At 39.5% G+C, this 19,654-nt stretch overlaps 1 protein-coding gene across 3 annotated transcripts in view; it reads left to right on the forward strand.

Annotated features, from left to right (window-relative positions):
* The first annotated feature begins 4,632 nt into the window (after nt 1-4,632).
* The window catches only part of slc12a5a (solute carrier family 12 member 5a), a 213,254-nt gene continuing 198,232 nt past the window's right edge, over nt 4,633-19,654 (forward strand). For all 3 annotated transcript variants that reach the window (XM_026166925.1, XM_026166926.1, XM_026166927.1), the window contains exon 1: nt 4,633-5,032. In XM_026166925.1, coding sequence (XP_026022710.1) covers nt 4,867-5,032 — 166 coding nt within the window. In that variant the 5' untranslated portion in view covers nt 4,633-4,866. The remainder of the gene's footprint in view (nt 5,033-19,654) is intronic.

Consider the following 19,654-nt stretch of genomic DNA (forward strand, 5'->3'; position numbering starts at 1 on the left):
TCAACTGTCAAAAGACTCAATCTTCCAAAGACTCATTTCCTCAAACAATCACTGTTTCAGCAGAATTTTCCAGGGGTCCTATCTGGACAAAAAGACAGTCATTTGAAATTTACAACCTCTGTAAATGATTTTACATAAAGTGGAATGCATATTTAGACATTGTTATGATGAGTCCACCTACTTCAATATCAAAAGAACAGCAGATGTAAATGTCAGAGGGTTTAAATATGGTAATTTTGGTTTTCTATTCCCTAAAAAAAACCGTTCAAGGCGTTGACTTTAATTCATGGACCAAAAGGTGTAATAACTACACTTGTAAAAACTTGTGAAAGTTCTAGTCAGTAATAGCTTAAAAAATAAAGTGACAATGAAAAAATTAGCTATATGAATAAGAGACACGAGAGAATTTAAAAATGCAGTATGTCTCCTGCCTTTTCTCAAAGGCCAAAGTGTAACTTTACTTACACACAAACATCACAATAAATAATGAATTGTGGGAAAGTAAATACAGTGTATATGTCTGTTTTTAAAAATATGTATTTGCTGGTCTATGCTGTCTAAAGTTGAAATCCAAAAATGAAACATGCGACCAACATTTTATTGACAGACTTACCAGACAGCCTCAGACAGCCATGCAGTCTTAAAGGTCCCTATGTGAGTAGGAATGCCAGACCCCACAACGCTACCATGAGTTGGTTAATTAATCCATTAATGCACAAAAATAGAGAAGCTCTGGTGGAATCAATTTACACTCAGCTGATTGACATGTTGATTAATATCTTGTCAGCTGTCTTCATGTTACAAGCTTTACTCTTTTTTTGAGAGTATCGGGCAGTTTGGACATCCATATTCAAATAGTTGAACATCAAGAATTATATATATATATATATATATATATATAGAATTAGAAATGGTGTATTTTCATCCAGAAGCAAATCCTTGTGTTCCATTGTTTTGATTCAAATTCCATTGTTTGTTCCCAAATTCTGTTGTTTTCATTAAAATTCCGTCATTTTCATGTTAATTCCGTTGTTTTCATTCTAATTCTGTTGTTTGTTTTAAAACTCCATTGTTTTCATTCAAATTCTGTTCTTTTCATTCAAATTCTGTTATGTTCATTCAAATTCCATTATTTTGATTCAAATTCTGTTATGTTCATTCAAATTCCATTATTTTGATTCAAATTCTGTTCTGTTCATTCTAATTCCGTTAGAATGAACAGAACATTCTAATTCTGTTGTTTGTTTTAAACTTCCATTGTTTTCATTCAAATTCTGTTCTGTTCATTCTAATTCCATTGTTTTCATTCAAATTCCGTTGTTTTCATTCAAACCCTGTTCTGTACATTCTAATTCCGTTGTTTTCATTCTAACTCCGTTGTTTTCATTCAAACTCTGCTGTTTTCATTCTAATTCTTTTGTTTGTTTTAAGCTTCCATTGTTTTCATTCAAATTCTGTTCTGTACATTCTAATTCCGTTGTTTTCATTCAAATTCCGCTGTTTTCATTCTAATTCTGTTGTTTGTTTTAAGCTTCCATTGTTTTCATTCAAATTCTGTTCTGTTCATTCTAATTCCGTTGTTTTCATTCAAATTCTATTCATTTCATTCTAATTCTACTCTTTTTATTCAAATTCCATTGTTTGTTCTCAAATTCTGTTGTTTTCATTAAAATTCCGTCGAAACTTGTGTTTCAGTTTGCCATCTTAGGGAGTAATCAACACACATGGGTGTATTTTCTTTTTGTTGCTGAGATTTATTGATAAAAACAGTACAAAAAAAACCCCAACCATTTGTACACATATTTACAAATAATAATAAAAAGTGAGTGAGTACATTTCAACATTTTCAGCAATCACTCACAATCCTGGCACTGCCATGGTATCTGTAGTCTGCATTTACCACATGTGTATCTGTAGCAGTGAACACATCCCACAGTGGCATGATTGTTCTTGCATTTGTGTTTGACCTGACACATGGCTCTTTTTCCAGGGCTCGGTGTGGAGGGTTGTGTCCGAAGCAACTGTTCTTTTCTTGCCTTCTTCCCAGCTACATGAGAGTGAGCCAACTCTCTTGCAAGCTCCACCAGGAAGTCCACCCGTCTTTCCTTCGTCCCGGTGCATGCTTGATACAGCACATGTGCATTCAGTGCTGCCATGTCAATCATGTTATAGAACACGGCAACTGGCCAGCGCCGTGTTCCTCTGCGGACAGTGTACTCCCGCATCATCTGGTCCATCACATCCACACCACACGTTGTGGTGTAAACGGCGACAGTGTTTGGCTTCCTTTTGGTGGTGTTATCAGTCTGAACCACGCTCTGCACGCTGCTAAGAATATAGACTGTCTTCTTCCGTTTGGCCGCATTCGCCGTCAGCGTGGCAGCAGAGGTTGAAAACACCTAAGAAATAAGATAAATTGTTATTTCCATAGCACTTTTACACACAATGAAACACATAAACATAGAACCACAAAAGACCTGCAACATACCTGAGTGGTGAATTCATTGCGATCTGTGTGTCTAGCGGATTGAGGAATTTCCCAGCGACTCTTGTTGACTGTGCCGAGGATGGTGGTTTTCCGTCTAAGAAGTTTTTGCGCAAGTGAAAGCAATGTGAAGAAATTGTCCGTGGTAACATTTCTGCCCTTGTCTAGGAATGGTTCCATCAGCCTCATCACTACATTTTCAGACAGTCTCTCCCCACTGGGACGATTGGGGTCCTTGCCAAGATATGGGAAGACATTGCAAATGTACTTGGATTTTAGGTCGCAAGCCACCCAAAACTTGATCCCAAACTTGTCTGGTTTACTTGCAATATACTGCAGGAAACAGCACCGAGTCTTTGATGGGAAAAGCTGTTCATCAATGGTGATATGTAGACCAGGGTTGTAGCACGTGATACAGTTGGTGACAAATGATCCCCACACACTGGAAATTGCAGCGAACTTATCAGTCTTTGCTTGATCACTGCGGGGGGACCTGTCATCAAAGCGTAGGTGTTGCATGATGTCTTGGAAGCGGTTTCGCAGCATAGTTCGAATGATCTGTGGGTTTCCCAGGTTTGCTGACCAGCAGTCATGTAGTGATGGAACCCTAGTAACCGTTCAAGGCGTTGAACAAGATGACAATTGCATCCACCTCAACACAAAAGGAAGTTCACAGCTTTTAGCAGCTCCCCACCCCCACACACAAACAAAGAGGCAGATGGCAGTTAGAAATCAGCAATCATTCACACATCCCCACTCCCCCACTTCTCAGGTAACGACCTAATTTACATATGAATTGATGCTAAAAGACTAGCCAATTTAGCTTCCACTTGGCTGACAGAGGGTTAGAAAAGCCTGGGACTTCCAGTGTTTTAAGGATGGGTAATGACACTTGCCTGTTCTCCTTCTTTGTCGCTTCTGCAAGACGTAAAGTTTATGACTCAGGCTTTTCGAAGACAACTCGTATGCCATTTGGTAGCAAAAGAGAAAAAAGAAAAAAAAAGGAAGAGGATGTAAAAATTTTGGGGGAGGGTGTTCCAAACTAAAAAAACATCTCCAGTTGGAGACACGTTTACAATTTCCTGATATTACATCTAAAACAATTATAAACTGTGACGGTCACAAAACAGTCCACGTCCTGCTTACTTACCTTAACCTTTCATTGCCAAATGGTGGCACGATACAAACCAGTTTTATGGTATCCACCAACACTTTACAACAACGCAATAGATTAACAAAGCAGAACGAATGTATGGCGAATAATACATTAGATTACAACATAAAATAATACATTTGGGGAAAAATACAAATTAAAGATCAAATGATAAAAATACTTAAATATGACCCAATTTGAGGGCAGAGCTTTGAGATCCGTTAAGGAGAAATCAGCGTATGGCCGTAGACCATAAGAGGAAAATGAATGGGATGACTGTTTGTCTTGTTCCTTGCTTTCTTGGTTTTCTGAAACTAAAGTAGATCTGACGTGAATTTTACTTTCGTGTCAGAACTGAATTTTTATGTTTATTTTCTTTTGTTCCATTCTGTGTCAAGATCATCCTCCAGGTCTGGTCTGTGGGAAGACTAATAGTTCAGTTTTGCAGATCTTGTCAATGCTTTTACAGCATTGCCGGTGTGTTTGGGATGATGCGTCCTGGTGCAAAATAAAGCGAGAAGTCAAAATTTTGCCTTCTTTATCATGTGTTTTCAATAACAGCAAGACTAATGGCTTTATCATACATTGCTCAAAATATCTCTCTCTCATTAAGTTCTTTTATACCAAACAGGTGCAAATGATCCTCTTTAAAAAAATCCTAGTAGTGCTGGAAATGTATTTTTGATGTATCTTTTCTAATTTCCTTTTTATTAATGCGGTATGACGATTATTGAGGAAAGATCCCCTCAACTTTACAGCACATTACCACAGCTGGGTCAGAGACTGATTTTTGGTTGCCCAGCAACGGCCAATTTAGAGCCACAAAGAGCTGCGTTGATCTTAGTGTTAGATATAGGAAAAATTATAATAAAATGAGGAGAAATAAAAAATACCAGCTCATTAAAAAAATCATAATCATCATGTTTCGTGCATTACTATGTGTGTTTACGTTTGCTGTTTTTATTAAAATAAATATTCGGCTTTAGGACCCAGGTGCGCAGCAGCGGCAGACACCGGTTGATGAGATGGTCCACTCGGTATTACACATCTAATGGACCAACAAAGAGCGGCTGCTCGTCCAGCACTGAGTAGTAGGAGGTAAACTCCATAGACTGTAACTGTGGACTACTATAATCAGACAGGTGAGGGCATTTTGACCGTCTTTATCCGTCCGCGTCACCCCGCACCGTGACAAGAAGACCCGACTGTTGTCTCACCGGCGACAACCATGAGCCAGAGGTTCACCGTCTCCAAGAGCGACGGCGACCGGCGCCCCTCCGACATGCAGGGGGAGGTGAACCAGCTGTTTGAGGGAGACGAGCCCCCGACCACCAGCAGCAGCAGCGCGGAGGGACAGGCTGCAGCTGGTACTGAAACGGTGCTGGTGCTGAAAGGTAAGGAGATCCTCCAGCCGGCTTCTTCACCCTGTTTGTTAGCTGTGCGCTATATGCTAGCAACCCTAATGCTTGACTGCTGCTCGGTGACACCACATTGTCTCTGTGTGACTTGAATTCCTAATAACCCTCGGGGCACCGTCTGGTCAGTAACAGAGGCGCGTACAGCAAATCCTGCAGTTGTCCTTTTTCTTCAGCAATTGTGATGTTACAGGTGCATGCATTGTTCAAAAATATTGGAAGATGCATGCAGTGTGAGACAGAAAACAAAGCATTTGGGGACTTAATTATCATATGGCCTGTTAAATTTTGTATGTCTCAGGCATTTTCCTTCCCCTCCCACAGCATTTAACTGCACTACAAGTAATCTAGTACCTTCTCAGTTCAGGATGTAGGGTATGTGCTGGTGCATTTTATAGTATTTATCTCTAGATCTATATATTTTTTTATTTGTTAGGCTTTACAGTATGTGAGCAGAAAAGACTAATTGCACCCTGTCTTGAAGGGAGTATCAATGTCAAGTAATATACAGTTTCTGTGGTAAGGCTTAAATTCAATGGAGAACTAATAATTGTTCTTTCCTTTTTTATTGAGTTGTTCCCAAGGTTAGGGATAATTTAGCTGGTAAAACCCAGGACATTATAATTAATAAGGAGCATTAAACCTTCTCTTTTACTATTTTCACTTTCTAGAATAGTTTTTTTTTTCAGTTTCATCAATCTGTGCCAAAGTGGTTTTCTGTCACCAGTTTGCCCATATGAAAGAATCAACGTCCCCTCAGTCCTTGCGTGAATCAAACACAGCAATGCGGAACAAATGGAAATCCCCATTTGTCCAGGAATGGAGGCCTTTACCATTAACTATGATTAGAATGACAAAAAGTACAGTGATTCATGTCCATTCAAGTGCAAATGGAGATTTATCTGCAAATGGATCAATACATTTCATACTCTGTAAGGCTGCTGCATTAATGACATTTCATGTTAATTGGCCAGGCTCCCCAGACTCCCTTTAAATGGCTTTATTGGAGCTCTAGATTAGCTTCCACTTTATTCAAAGAACTGTAGCCTTAGTTTGGTATTCAGCCTGATTCTTTTTGCAGAGCTGCAAGCAGCAGTGTGGAAACACCATTTAGAATAAAGAGTTAATTATTAAATATTTTTTGTCATAGTACATTATAATTCAGGGTGTTTTTTTTTTAATTTATATCTGTACTCTCAGTTCTGGCACTTGTTGGTTAACTATATCACTACCTGAGTAACTACCTTTTTTAGTTCATATATTAGCTTTGATCCTGGACATTTTTGTCTTTATATCACTTCTGGTGTGCTAAGGTTCAGTAGCATTCACATGTTTATACAGTGAAACCAGCTGCCTCCTTAATTGGGAATAAATGATTTTCACTACCAGTCCAGTTTTTCCCATTATTGCTACAAGTGGCTCAGAACTGGCCACTTACTCCTGTGTGTGTGCCCCAGTATGTGACAGTCATTTCACTTGACAGACAGACTGGTCAGTAGGAATGTATCTCACAGTCTACTTCCTTTAGAGACAAGGATCACTTTATTTAAGGACTCTCCCTAATGATACACCTTGCTCATACTGGTATCTCTGCATCCATTTTGCTGGTTGCCATGGTGATGCAGTACATTTTCGCTAGAGTTGGCTTAGAAATGGTCTCACAGTAAAATGTTTTCTGTCTTATCAGGTACCGTTATGAAATCAATCTGTTCATGTTTGTACCCCTCGGAAAACAACTGTTGTAACATTGCTGAACCTGTGAGTAGGGCTGGGCTCTACAATATATTAACATTTAAGCTGTATTAATATATTTTTAAACTAGTGTTTGTAACGATTCTCTAAAGCCATGGTTCAGTTTGTGCCTTAATTTTCAGGCCACAGTTTGGGTTGTAGCATGTTCTTTGTTCCCAAAAATCTTCATTTCTATTAACTCTCAGAGTCAAAACAGCAAGAAAGATTGCTGCTGACTAGGGCTGGGCCATATCATACCATTCATGGTAATACCGGTATAATGTTGGGCAACAATAAGAAAATGAAATATCGCGATAGACTATGGGTAAAATGCGCATGTGCAGTGCCTTTGTTTTCATACGCACATGGCGGAAAAAGCATGGTGCTGACGGAGAATGAGAAGGGCAAACGCGGATCGTTGAATGAAACGGATGAACCAGAATTGGTTTGTAAAAATGCTGCAACTTCAGTGGTGTGGAACTGGTTTAACTTTCATCCATCAGATACACAACAAAGCACTATTTTTGCTAGAGCATGCTAGCGGGCCGTTGTTATTACCGTGTTTTTTGGAAAATACGGCACACTTAAAATCAATCCTTTGATTTGTTTGAAAATCAACAGTGCCCCTTATAATCCCGTGTGCCTTATGTACGAATTCTGGTTGTGTTTACTGACACAGTGTTTACTGATGTTTTAGTACGACTTTGCTAAGCTACAAACCCGCACCGCTTGATGGATTGTCAGAGCATTACGGCTATTGTAGGCAGGAGCCTCGCGGAGTGATACGTACTGTGCTTCAACATAATATTACCGTATTGTGTGTGTATAACCTCTTTAAGTTTTGTGGATATTATACATGGTTATGCTGAGGATATGTTGGCCAATTTCCACTGGAAATGCTTTTTGGTTAAACTGTCAGCAAGGAATTTGCATTTGCACGGTAAAATTTTTATATTACTTTAATGCACATAAAAACATCTGCTTGTTTAAGTGAAAATACATTGATGGGGTTTTTTTTGTACTAATAAAGTTGTGGAGTTATAAAGTATTTTGTCTAGTGTCAATTATATCGTCAGTTATACCGTTATCGCAAATTTTCAAATGTATATCATGATAAATATTTTTGGTCATATCGCCCTGCTCTACTGCTGACACCTCTCACCCTGGTGATATACTGGTAGCAGCCTGTGGGTCATCAGGGCCAATGCCTCACATTGCAAGAGCAGTTTCTTTCTGTCAGCAGTTCGACTACTTAACAAAGCCTAGTACTTCAACCCTGACTCCTTATAATGAATGTGCTACGTTAGCACACGTACTTACTCACCTACGCTATAAAAACATTGCACGTTGGACTCATTGCAGTTGAGTGCTTTGCACATGATGTTCACACTTAGATTTCACACGTCCCCCTTCTCTGTAAGTATTTTATATTTTCTTTTTTTGTGTTATTGTATTGTATGGTACTAAGACTCCTTGTTTGTGTAAGTAGTTGGCAACAAATGAGATTTTGATTCTGATTACACTATTCTGACGTATATCCACTTCAGTTTTGATGTGAATTTTCTTTCAACATTATTGAATCTACAAGAGTAGTACATTTTAACCTGATACTAACCACCTCCTGCACATGTCTAATTAACATACTAAATACCATCTTTAATTTCTCAACCTCCACTGCTCTTTTACAGCAGTGCAAAAGAGAAGCAAAATGAGAAGAAATTATTGTCAAAAGAGACCATGGGTGGTTGGATCACAGTGTCTGTTTCATAGGACTAGGATGAGATGGTACCCCTTTTAAACAATACATTTTAATATCTGCATTACATAAAGTATTTCTTTCATTAAGCTGTGCCAGTACTTTTCTCTCTCACTTCAATCTTATACACGTGACACTCCACCTTTGCTGTCCTTTTGTCTACACACTGTACAAGGTATACATTCAGCATTACAGCTGATTCAAGTTCATCTATTTGGTGAAAACACAATAGGAATTTGCCATCATCAAAGTCACCTGACTTTCTTCACAAAAACAGTCATTTTACCTCGTGGAATGCTATTTGTTGGTCTAACTTTGGCTTTTTGAGATGTTAATTTGAATTGAAACTAAACTATTGGAACATCAGAGACACGCATACACACAACAGCTAACCAATTTAGGTAGCTACTGACACACACAAAATGGACCCACAACATGAGACTGGTGATTTTTGTGTTGGGAATTCAAGCCATGTTACAGAACTTTTGCCCCCCTACTAAAATTATTTTTTTACTGCTGAGCCCATTCTCAATATTTCTTAGTTCGTATTTTGTAAGTACTCCAACCGCACTCATTGTGGATGAATACCAGTACAAGTCAGCTTCAAATAAACCCTGCTACTGGAAAGTCTACAGCTATTGTGGTGGTGGATATCCAGTACATACAGTCTTCACATAGTTTTCCCAATATCTGACAAATTGAGCAAATAAACAGCTACGGTATGTCTTTATTTGCATCTATTAAGCATGGTGTACCACAGGGGTAGGTTTGTGGTCTCTCTCATGATATATAGATGTATAGATATACCATCTACCCATGAGATGCTCTGATCCTGGCATGTTGAGATCTCTCTTTGTGATATTTTTGTCATTGTTGGTTTTTAAGGTTTTAAGGTCCATTGTGTGACCTCTTAGCATTGTACTCTCTGGAGCAATGCTTTCTTGGGCAGATGTTTGCATGTTTTTTGGGACCTTGCTTAAAATTAAAGGGCTCAGTATCTTTACATTGAGCATTCTGAAGCTTTGAAGTGATCTCGTAGAGAAAACCAGGCCAGCTTAGTGTTTTAAATATAATTTTAATGGGAGAACACTCCCTTTAGTAGAGTTTCAATTTCTTTCTTTCTGCCTCCATAATTTTATTTTAGGACTCTATTAAAGTACTATTATGTTACACAGTTCAAAATAATATTTATCTTTGTTTGGCTTGGTGCAGCCCCTAAGGTCATACTCTGTCTGGAACAACTTTGAAAAGTTTCCTCTAAATAACTAAAATAGTTTAAAAAAAAATTATTTTGTTTTACTTATATACCATGACTGGGAATTTTTTCTACTTCAGATGTAACTTGACCATAAATTCTTAGAAGGGCTTCATTTATTATCCATTAATCTGTTTTCTTTGTGAATTATTTTGACAATATTTCATTCAGTTTTCATGTTACCTTGAAAAATGCCTAAATTGATTTTTTTTTTTTATATGACAATTTGTGCTGATTTCTTTCTTTCTTTGTATCTTATTGATGAATAGGCTAACTGTTGACACTATTGTGCATCCCATATTGACCATGTGAGTTTGTATCATATTTGCTGGCGCTGGAAGATCATGACAGTTTGTCCGTGAGTGTAAGGGATAGTTTAGCTGAAACAGAGGGAGTACATATAATTATTTCAAGGGAAATGCAAAAAATAATTAAATGGGTTTTGCATAGGCCTGCAGGTTTGAATCTGTCAATGTAATTATGCCTTTGTTGGCATTCTCTTGCTATGTTATAATTCTACCATCTACTACAACTTCTTTGGACTTACTGTTATTTTTAACTGGTGACCAAAGCAGTATCTGAATTCTTCCCCCTTGGCCTGCACTCATGGTCCTGTTTCTGTTGATCCAGAGGGAGATTTGAGCTCGGTCGTCTCAGCCAGTCAGTTTGGCCGCAGAAGGAAGGACAGTTTGCATCTGGCTGCCAAGTGCCCTCTCTATCCTTGACCTTGCCGCCCTGTGAAGAGATATATCTTCGTTAAAGCTGTTTGGTTCAGTGGAATGGGCTGCAGATAGGTTCAAGATATGCTGGGGTTGTCACAGTAGATGGTAAAGCAAAGCGACCTTGAAGTTCAGAGTCTGGCCAAGCAGAAAGCCCACATTTATTGATAAGATTTTTGAAATCACACTTGCACATAATATAATCTGCAGTATTGCTTGCAGTTCAGAAAAAAATGGCTTCTTGAGCTACCTGTAATGCGTGATAGTAGACATAATTAGCATTTAAATTACAAATCATACAAATTAAAAGCAATTTTATTATCCTATTCCAATATACCTGACTGCAAAGTCAACTTTCCTTCAATGCAAAATATTATTTTTATAATAAAAGAAATCAGTGAACTTTTTGACATTTTTCCCAAGCTGCAACAAGTTACAGGATCTTCTCTCACTGAAACATCCAAAAAAAAGTGCTCTGCTGCTGGAAAGAGGTACAAATACTTGACTGAAAATGACTTGATTTATTTTACCAAACAAAAAGCAGGTTCAATATATTTATATGCTAGAAAGAAAATGTAAGGTGCTTGAATCATTTTCCAATATGATTATAAATTCAGCAGATAACAGGACGTCACCCATTTTCTTTTTTCAGTTTTTAATCATAACTGCTTTGATCTTTTGACTCTTCCCAGCAAAGGACCAAATTATAAGCCAGTCTCATGTCTTTAGTGTTGTGGTGCATAAGGCTGACTTGGCAGGGGTTTAATGTGTGTCATGGTGTTCTGTTTCTCTCTAAGCAAATGCAGTCCAGAAGTAATGACACACTATGAGAGCATGATCAACACAGCAGGCAAACAATCTGCTGGCTCTGAGCTGTGCTAACTTGAACTTTAGTCTTTGTTAGCTTCTTTACAACGTCCATGTTCAGCTGTTTGAAGGTAAATGTGATCAGATGGTCATCAGATCATAGTGTAACACAGGTAGACTTTTTTTTTGCACTAGCTGGCATGACATGACCTAAAACCTCCAATGGAAATAACCGGTATCACAACGGTGATTATCACTGCTTGCTAAGGCTCTATGTATATTCACCTAAAAAGAGGCGTTTCATGCATCATATGATTCTTCCACCACACAGAATTTATCATATGTTGATGATGATAAAGATAAAATGGTTATACATAAAAAAATCTAACCATAAACTGCAGCACTGTTGCAGATAAGATGAGAAAATCATTACGCTTGTAATTTAGTGCAGAGAGTGAAGTACAGGGGCCAATCAAAATAAAACAAGAAGTAGCACACACTGAGACTCAGACTAGGACATGTGAATGTGAGACTGGGAGTGGGACTAAATAGACATGGAGACATGAGAGACAAAGGCAAGAAACACAGAAGATTACAGGAACAGGAAGGGACTAACACAGGGACCGGACTTCGGACGTACTACGTACAAGACAGGGAACACAGGCTGCCACGGAAACAGAGAGACCATACATAAACTGGGACATGACTGGAGAGACTGGAGGTAAACAAATATGAGGACACAGAGATCAGACAGAGACACACTGGACATGAAGGGAAACAAACAGAAGTAAACCAAAAATCAAAAACTATAAATAACAAGCTCTAAAGGCACTAGAAAATAAATATTCAGGAACCAACTAACAAGAACCAAAACTGAAAATACTCTATCAGTGACCCAGGACTATGACAAGTTTAGCTTGTGAGTGTATGCACATTGTTTGCCTGCGCTGCTGTGTCTTGGACCAGCTTCTAATTTGTCACACCAGTAGGCTACTGGTTAGGGCCAGTGACACTGGAAATTACCTGATTCTGGTCATCCATCCATCCATCCATCCATCTTCATCCGCTTTATCCGGGGCCGGGTCGCGGGGGCAGCAGCCTAAGCAAAGAGGCCCAGACCTCCCTCTCCCCAGCCACCTCCTCCAGCTTATCCGGGGGAATACCAAGGCGTTCCCAGGCCAGCCGAGAGATATAATCTCTCCAGCGTGTCCTGGGTCTGCCCCGGGGCCTCCTCCCGGTGGGACATGCCTGGAACACCTCACCCAGGAGGCGCCCAGGGGGCATCCTTGTCAGATGCCCGAACCACCTCAGCTGGCTCCTTTCGATGTGGAGCAGCAGCTGCTCTACTCTGAGCCCCTCCCGGATGGCCGAACTTCTCACCCTATCTCTAAGGGAGAGGCCAGCCACCCTTCGGAGGAAGCTCATTTCTGCCGCTTGTATCCGCGATCTCGTTCTTTCGGTCACTACCCACAGCTCGTGGCCATAGATGAGGGTAGGGACGTAGATCGACCGGTAAACTGAGAGCTTCGCTTTTACACTCAGCTCCCTCTTCACCACGACGGACCGGTGCAGCGTCCGCATTACTGCAGCTGCAGCCCCAATCCGTCTGTCGATCTCCGGCTCCCTTCTCCCATCACTCGCGAACAAGACCCCGAGATACTTGAACTCCTCCACTTGGGGCAGGAACTCATCCCCGACCCGGAGTGGGCACTCCACCCTTTTCCGGCTGAGAACCATGGCCTCAGATTTGGAGGTGCTGATCCTCATTCCTGCTGCTTCACACTCGGCTGCGAACCGTTCCAGTGCGAGCTGGAGGCCCCCACCCGATGAAGCCAACAGAACCACATCATCTGCAAAAATCAGAGATGAGAATCTGAGGCCACCAAAGCGAAAGCCCTCCGCCACTTGGCTGCGCCTAGAAATCCTGTCCATAAAAATTATGAACAGAACCGGAGACAAAGGGCAGCCCTGGCAGAGCCCATCACCCACCGGGAACGAGTCCGACTTATTGCCGGCAATGCGAACCAAGCTCTTGCAACGGTTGTATAGGGATCGAATGGCCCGTAGCAATGGGCCAGACACCCCATATTCCCGCAACACCTCCCACAGGACACCCCGAGGGACACAGTCGAATGCCTTCTCCAAGTCCACAAAACACATGTAGACTGGTTGGGCAAACTCCCATGCACCCTCAAGTATCCTGGAGAGGATAAAGAGCTGGTCCAGTGTTCCGCGACCAGGACGAAAACCGCATTGTTCCTCCCGTATCCGAGGTTCGACTAACGGACGAACTCTCCTTTCCAGCACCCTGGCATAGACTTTCCCAGGGAGGCTGAGGAGTGTGATTCCCCCTGTAGTTGGAACACACCCTCCGGTCCCCCTTCTTAAAGATGGGGACCACCACCCTGGTCACTGGTTGGTCAATCAATGCATCTGTAATTTAAATGTAAATTAGATCAAATGATTTAAAGTTGCTTTCATAATTAAACTGGCCAAACACTGGCTCACTGAAGATAACTAATACAAGATAGATATCTTCAGTTAGCCTATTAAACTGGTCAAACATTAAATAGAAGATAACTAATACAATAACTGTAAATATCACATGTCACTTTTCTATAAATTTGATCAAACATTCACTTAATAAGGTGGGGTATGGCAGTCCTGGTGGATTTGGAAATCCCTGTTGTGATTGGCTTAGATTTGCAGAAATGATCTGCAAAAATTAACAGTTGTCATTTTAATAATAAGTCACAATATGAGCATTTTTTTTTAAATTTTATTACTTGTCTTCTGATAGCACTGCGTAGTGGAGGTTTGACTTGCCTTGTTGTTGTGGCTTCTTGTTACTCAGTTAATCCCTTCAATGTTTCAAACTTATCTGTGTCGAAAGACACTGGCAACTTTCTCTTGTATTGACTACTGCTTCACTTGTACTGTTTGAAATGCTCTGTTCCTGTTATTTGGTCTGACGTCAGGTAGTGTACAGAAGGGTAATCAAAGCTTGTTTTGCTTATAAAGCAGCTGCTTGTGGTTGGAAACAGGGTTGATGAGATTTATGAGAGTGAAGCTGTGGACCGTAAATCCAAAACAAGTGGCTGAAAGACAGTAAGCACAGTGAGTGCTCATTATCTATGGCGTTCTTACACCTTGCACAATCATTTGATTCATATTTAATCTGAAAATATTGAATACAGGAGCCTTGAGATCACAGTTAAAGCATAAATCCTTCTGCAAAATCAACGTAACTGCCTTGATTAAACAACATTAAAAAAATTCCCTTCCCCCTCGGGTGTGATTTCCATTTTGACCTCGGGACTTCCAGGACATACTCCGCACAGAAGCTCCTTTGTACTATACATACCTGGTTATGGCATTCTATATATGACTGTGTGTGCATTTATATGTCTGTATATATGTAGAGAGAGATACTATGAGTGCCCGTAGTTATTCTGGATCGTCTCTTTATAAACCACAATCACTCACTCATGCACTCCTCACCCTTCACCACTGAGGTTTTCAGTCGAAACTGTTTGTGTGTTTATGTGCTCATCATCACGTTTTATTAATGTATTAACTAATGTAGCAGAAACACAGACATATGACGTTTATAACCGTAACTCAATTTGTCCTCGGTGTTTTGGTTCATGAGGCTGATTTGGCTGAGATTTAATCTGTATTGCGGTGTTCTGTTTCCCTCCAGGCAAATGCTGTCCAGAAGCAGTGACACAGTATAAGAGCACTGTGAGCACCGCAGACAAATTCACAGAACAAAACCCAATAACCCCATGGCACAAACGGTGGTATTTTTCTTCTCCCTGATTTGATAGCCCATCACTGCACAAACCACTAGGGATCTTGCAGGTTAAAGGCTATTTATTGGTAAATCCCACCGCTGAACTGCACCGTCATCGTGTAATGTCTGGAAAAGTATGTATTATATGTATTTACATGGCATTATTACCCAGACACTGATGACAAAGCGCATGGCTGGCAGTATTCTATATTTGTTATTGATAACAATGCCAAGGCCAGCACAGGCCAAGTCTTTTGGTTTTGAAAAGAAGTCAAACTATAAAGAAATTGTAATCTTATTTAATAAAGCATGCAGTTAATTTAGTGGTATAGTATGATTTGGGGCGTTGCAACATTGTGATTGACAAGTCATTACAATGCAGTCAGATCCATCTCTTATTCATTTTGTCTGGCTCAAGAAAAATCTAGGTTGTGAAGGCCAGATTACCAAACTCAAGTTTTTAAAAAAAAGATACCACAAAACAACAGGTCAAGTGCCTAGCATTGTTGTGTGTTTGTCATATGCAGAGCTTTGCAAATAGTTGTCTATATGTTGTGGCGTGGGGTGTGGAGTCATTAAAAACCCAACTTACCTAGGCTATTGGGAATGTTGCGATGTTTTGTTCTAATGCTTATTGGTTAAAAGGTAGGTCAAAGGGGGGAAAGCTAAAAAAATACAAAAAAAACATGAAAAGCTCAGATAGTGGTTTCAGTGGACAGTTTCATTTTGTTAAACCTTGGTTTCTGTTCCCCTCTTTGTATGTATTAATTTATTTTTTTAACAAGTGCCAAGACCAAAAACACCACAAGCTAGATTAGCACACAGATGAGTTGTTCCACATTTTCTTTGCACTGCTCAGTGACAATAAAAGCACATCTAGACAATGGCCTGCAAAGCTGTGCCTTGTCTCTGCATAGACCAACATACAACCATTCTCCAGAATTAATTCTGAACTTTTCCATGATATTCTTCAATAATGTTGTAATGTTCTTCTACAGTAATTAAATTATTTTGATGCGTTGGTTAATATGCTGCTTAGTGGCTACATAGTGTAAACCACTACACTATCTACACTACACAATCTACCACAGCTGATAGAATTTAGACTGTTGACTATGCAAAGGTGCCCTGGAATGTCCAGCACATAGTAACAGGATGTAAGATGTAAGATGCAAGCTGCGACAGCTTACACTTGGAAGCAAACCAAGTGGCTGGGATAGTGTACAGGAACATCTGTATGAACCAGAAGTCTTCCAGTCCCTGTGGGAGATTCAACAAAAGGTGGTTGAGAACAACAAGGCTAAGGTTCCGTGGGACTTTGAGTTCCAGACAGAGATAGTTTTGGTTGACAAAGAAGAGAAGACTGCAGTTGTGATAGATGAGGCAATCCCACCCAAGGAAAAGAGGAATATCAGAGAATAGAGATGTACCAGGGGGCCAAGAAAACACTGGACCAGATGTGAAAGTTAAAGTCCAAAGTGGTCGCAGTGATAATGGGAGCATTAGGAGCTGTAACCATGAACCTGGATAAGTGGCTCCACTAGATTCCAGGCACACATCAAGGGTCCCTGTCCAGAAGAGTGCAGTCCTAGTGAGTGCACCTCACACTCCTAGACCTCAGCTTGTGTTGTTGGGTCTCTACTCAAAATTAATAGAAGTATGAACGCAGAACAGCACCTTCCGATTATGATCCAGCATTTAGGACCTTCTTCAAAGCATCTGATTTACAAGTGCTTCATTTTTCAGCATGAGAAATACATTGTCAGTGAAGTAAAACATACCTGGACAACAAAACACACAGTGGAACGGAATTAGTCATGGATTGGCCTCTTCAGAGCCAGAGAAACTCTAAATGATTGAAATGGTGTGTTATCAACAAAGAGGGCTTTTAAAATCCTTAGCTGGGAGAGAATTCAGGCTGTGATGAAAAATAATAGTGGTCATACCAAATTACTTTCAAGCATCTTAGAATCGTACATACTCTCTTTTTGCCTTATTATCTGTTTCCACAATGATTTTTCAGGTCCATAAATCGCTGCATCAGTTTCCCAGTTTCCTAGAAAATTTAAGGGATGACTCAAGACTTGTGCACAGTACTACTAATATTAATATTCACTTAAATTTTACTGGACTCTGTACCTAACAGTGGTTGCCAGCAATTGTTCCTCCATTATAATGTACTGTTGGCTGACCAGACTGAGGATTGTTTGTGTGTTGATTCAGGCATGTCTACCTCTGTGCTGTAATGGCTCTTGTGTAAATATTAATAGGCAGCCTCTTTGATATAAAGGAACAGGCTGATGGTGAGCACCGATATTCAGTCACAAAGGCCTTTTGTAGATGACTGCTATTCTAGGATTAATATAGTGGGATGCCTGCTTCAGTCACTTCTGGGAAAAGGACAATGTGGCCACCTGATGAGGATTTTATGGAATATTTATTAAGGCTCAGAAATACTTGTGTAATCACAGCTTATCTTGAAAAGGAAGAACAGCTGACAGGAAAAACGTGGTACTTGAGTATTTCTACCAACACATTTGTTACCATAGCTTTCTGTTTCCACAAAAAGAGGTAGGATGTGAGATTTTCTTTCAGCATCAGAGAACTTTTGTTTTCACTGAAATTTAAAGATATAATAATAAGAATATAAAGTGTGTGTTAAAAATTATTTCAGTGTCAAATCAGTCTACCCATACAACAGTTGGTTTTCAGTTTCCATTGCATTGGATCAAGAACAATCCCCAGTAATACTGGGATAATATATAATATTTTATTTAACCCTGTTTTTTTTATGTGGACATGGAGAATGAGTCATGGGTGAAAAACGATATACTCAAAGATGTCTATAATTACAGGCTGTGTGATGAATAAAAATCACATTGTTTCATATGAATCAAAGCAGTTGTATTATTATTATGATAGTAGTAGTAGTAGTAGTAGTAGTAGCATATTTTACCATGGGCCAACTAGAAGGTTTTTCAAACTCTCCTAACCATGGCTCCACAGCTACCCATGTTATATTGATCGTGTGATGGTGCCTAATTTTTGCAATCTTTAGCATGTCCAGCCTGCCGCAGGTCAATGTACTAGTGGCTTAGTGTAACAAAGCAAATGCGAGTAAAGGTAGTTTAAAATTGCTCACGGAGACAAGTTGGAAAAGTATCCGGAGTTAACAGATTTGGCCCAAACCGCTGGTTTGGTGACAGTTCCAGTAAAGTTTATTCAAGGAAGATGGTTTGAGTTTGCAGTTGTAAAGCTGATATTTCTTTTTACCTCTCAGCCACAAAAGGCTAATGGCGGATTGTCATCATGGGCAGACAATGTAGACATCCGAGTTTGTGAAAGTGATAACTTGAGAACACAGCAACGTGGGCGTTTCAAACCAGTATCATATGTGTTTCTACTAACAATCTCAGATGAGTTTAAATCTCAGTAACGTCAACCCCAAGGTCAAGATCAGATGTTACATTTTCAGAAAATCTTGTGACTGCATCTACTAAAAATGTTAGTTGAGCTTGGATCTAAGTGACCTTGACCTCATGCTTAGATGTCAAATTTTCTGCATATAATAATAATAATGATGATGATGATGATGATGATGATGATGATGATGATGATAAATAAACATATATAATTAAAAAGAAAAGTACATAAAAAGTACAATTAGAAGTTCAATTAGAATCACTTGAGAATGCTAACTTGGGAACAAGGCGATGTAAGAAAGAAAAAGTTGATGTTTGCCATCTGTACAATTTTGAGGTGATAGTTTTAAATGATAAGAGTGCACAGCCATCATGGACGTATCCCTTTTATACCTCTAGTAACAAGTCATTTTATATTTGAAACCCTAACCTTAATAATTTGTCTTCTGTGGTGGTTTTGGGTCCTGAATACTAATAACTTTCTGTTTAATGTAATTCTAGTGTTTTGCATTTAGATTTTGATGTTAGTTTGAGTTTCTGTTCCTGATTTCCCTTGTTGTCCCTTCTTCTTGTGTCTTTTGGCTCTTTGTTTACCCATTTGTCTTTGAATTCTTGGACTTGGTTATCACTTTTACGTCACTTCTTCACTTTACTCACCACCAACTGTGTTAAAGTTCCTTAAGAATTATAAGTGACAAACAAATATATAGCATTACTTGACCTTTTTCAGCAGATGTATTGCTAATGCACCAAATGTTAACCTCAAAAAAGAGGCACATACCAAACCATACATTTTTGTATCATCTCTGTATCATCTCTATCATCTCTCTCATTCTGTCTGCATTATTAAGGACTTTACTTCATTGTGATACATTCCTTATGTAGCATAAACCTGTCAGTGTCTCCAGTAAACTAGAGTTTGCTTGAAAGGCAACACCCTGCACTCGTACTATTGAAACTTCTTGTTCCAAACAGGAAATGCTACCAACGCTGAGCTGGAACTTTGGTCTTCAAACTGCGCTTAGTCAGTGTAACATAAGACCAAGCTACTTCTACCTTAATATACAGTCTGTGGTTTAAATAAAGGACATAATTCTTGATTCATGTTTTGTCTA

The sequence above is a fragment of the Astatotilapia calliptera genome, chromosome 5 (genome assembly GCF_900246225.1).
Source record: "Astatotilapia calliptera chromosome 5, fAstCal1.2, whole genome shotgun sequence".
Taxonomy (NCBI): Eukaryota; Metazoa; Chordata; class Actinopteri; order Cichliformes; family Cichlidae; genus Astatotilapia; species Astatotilapia calliptera.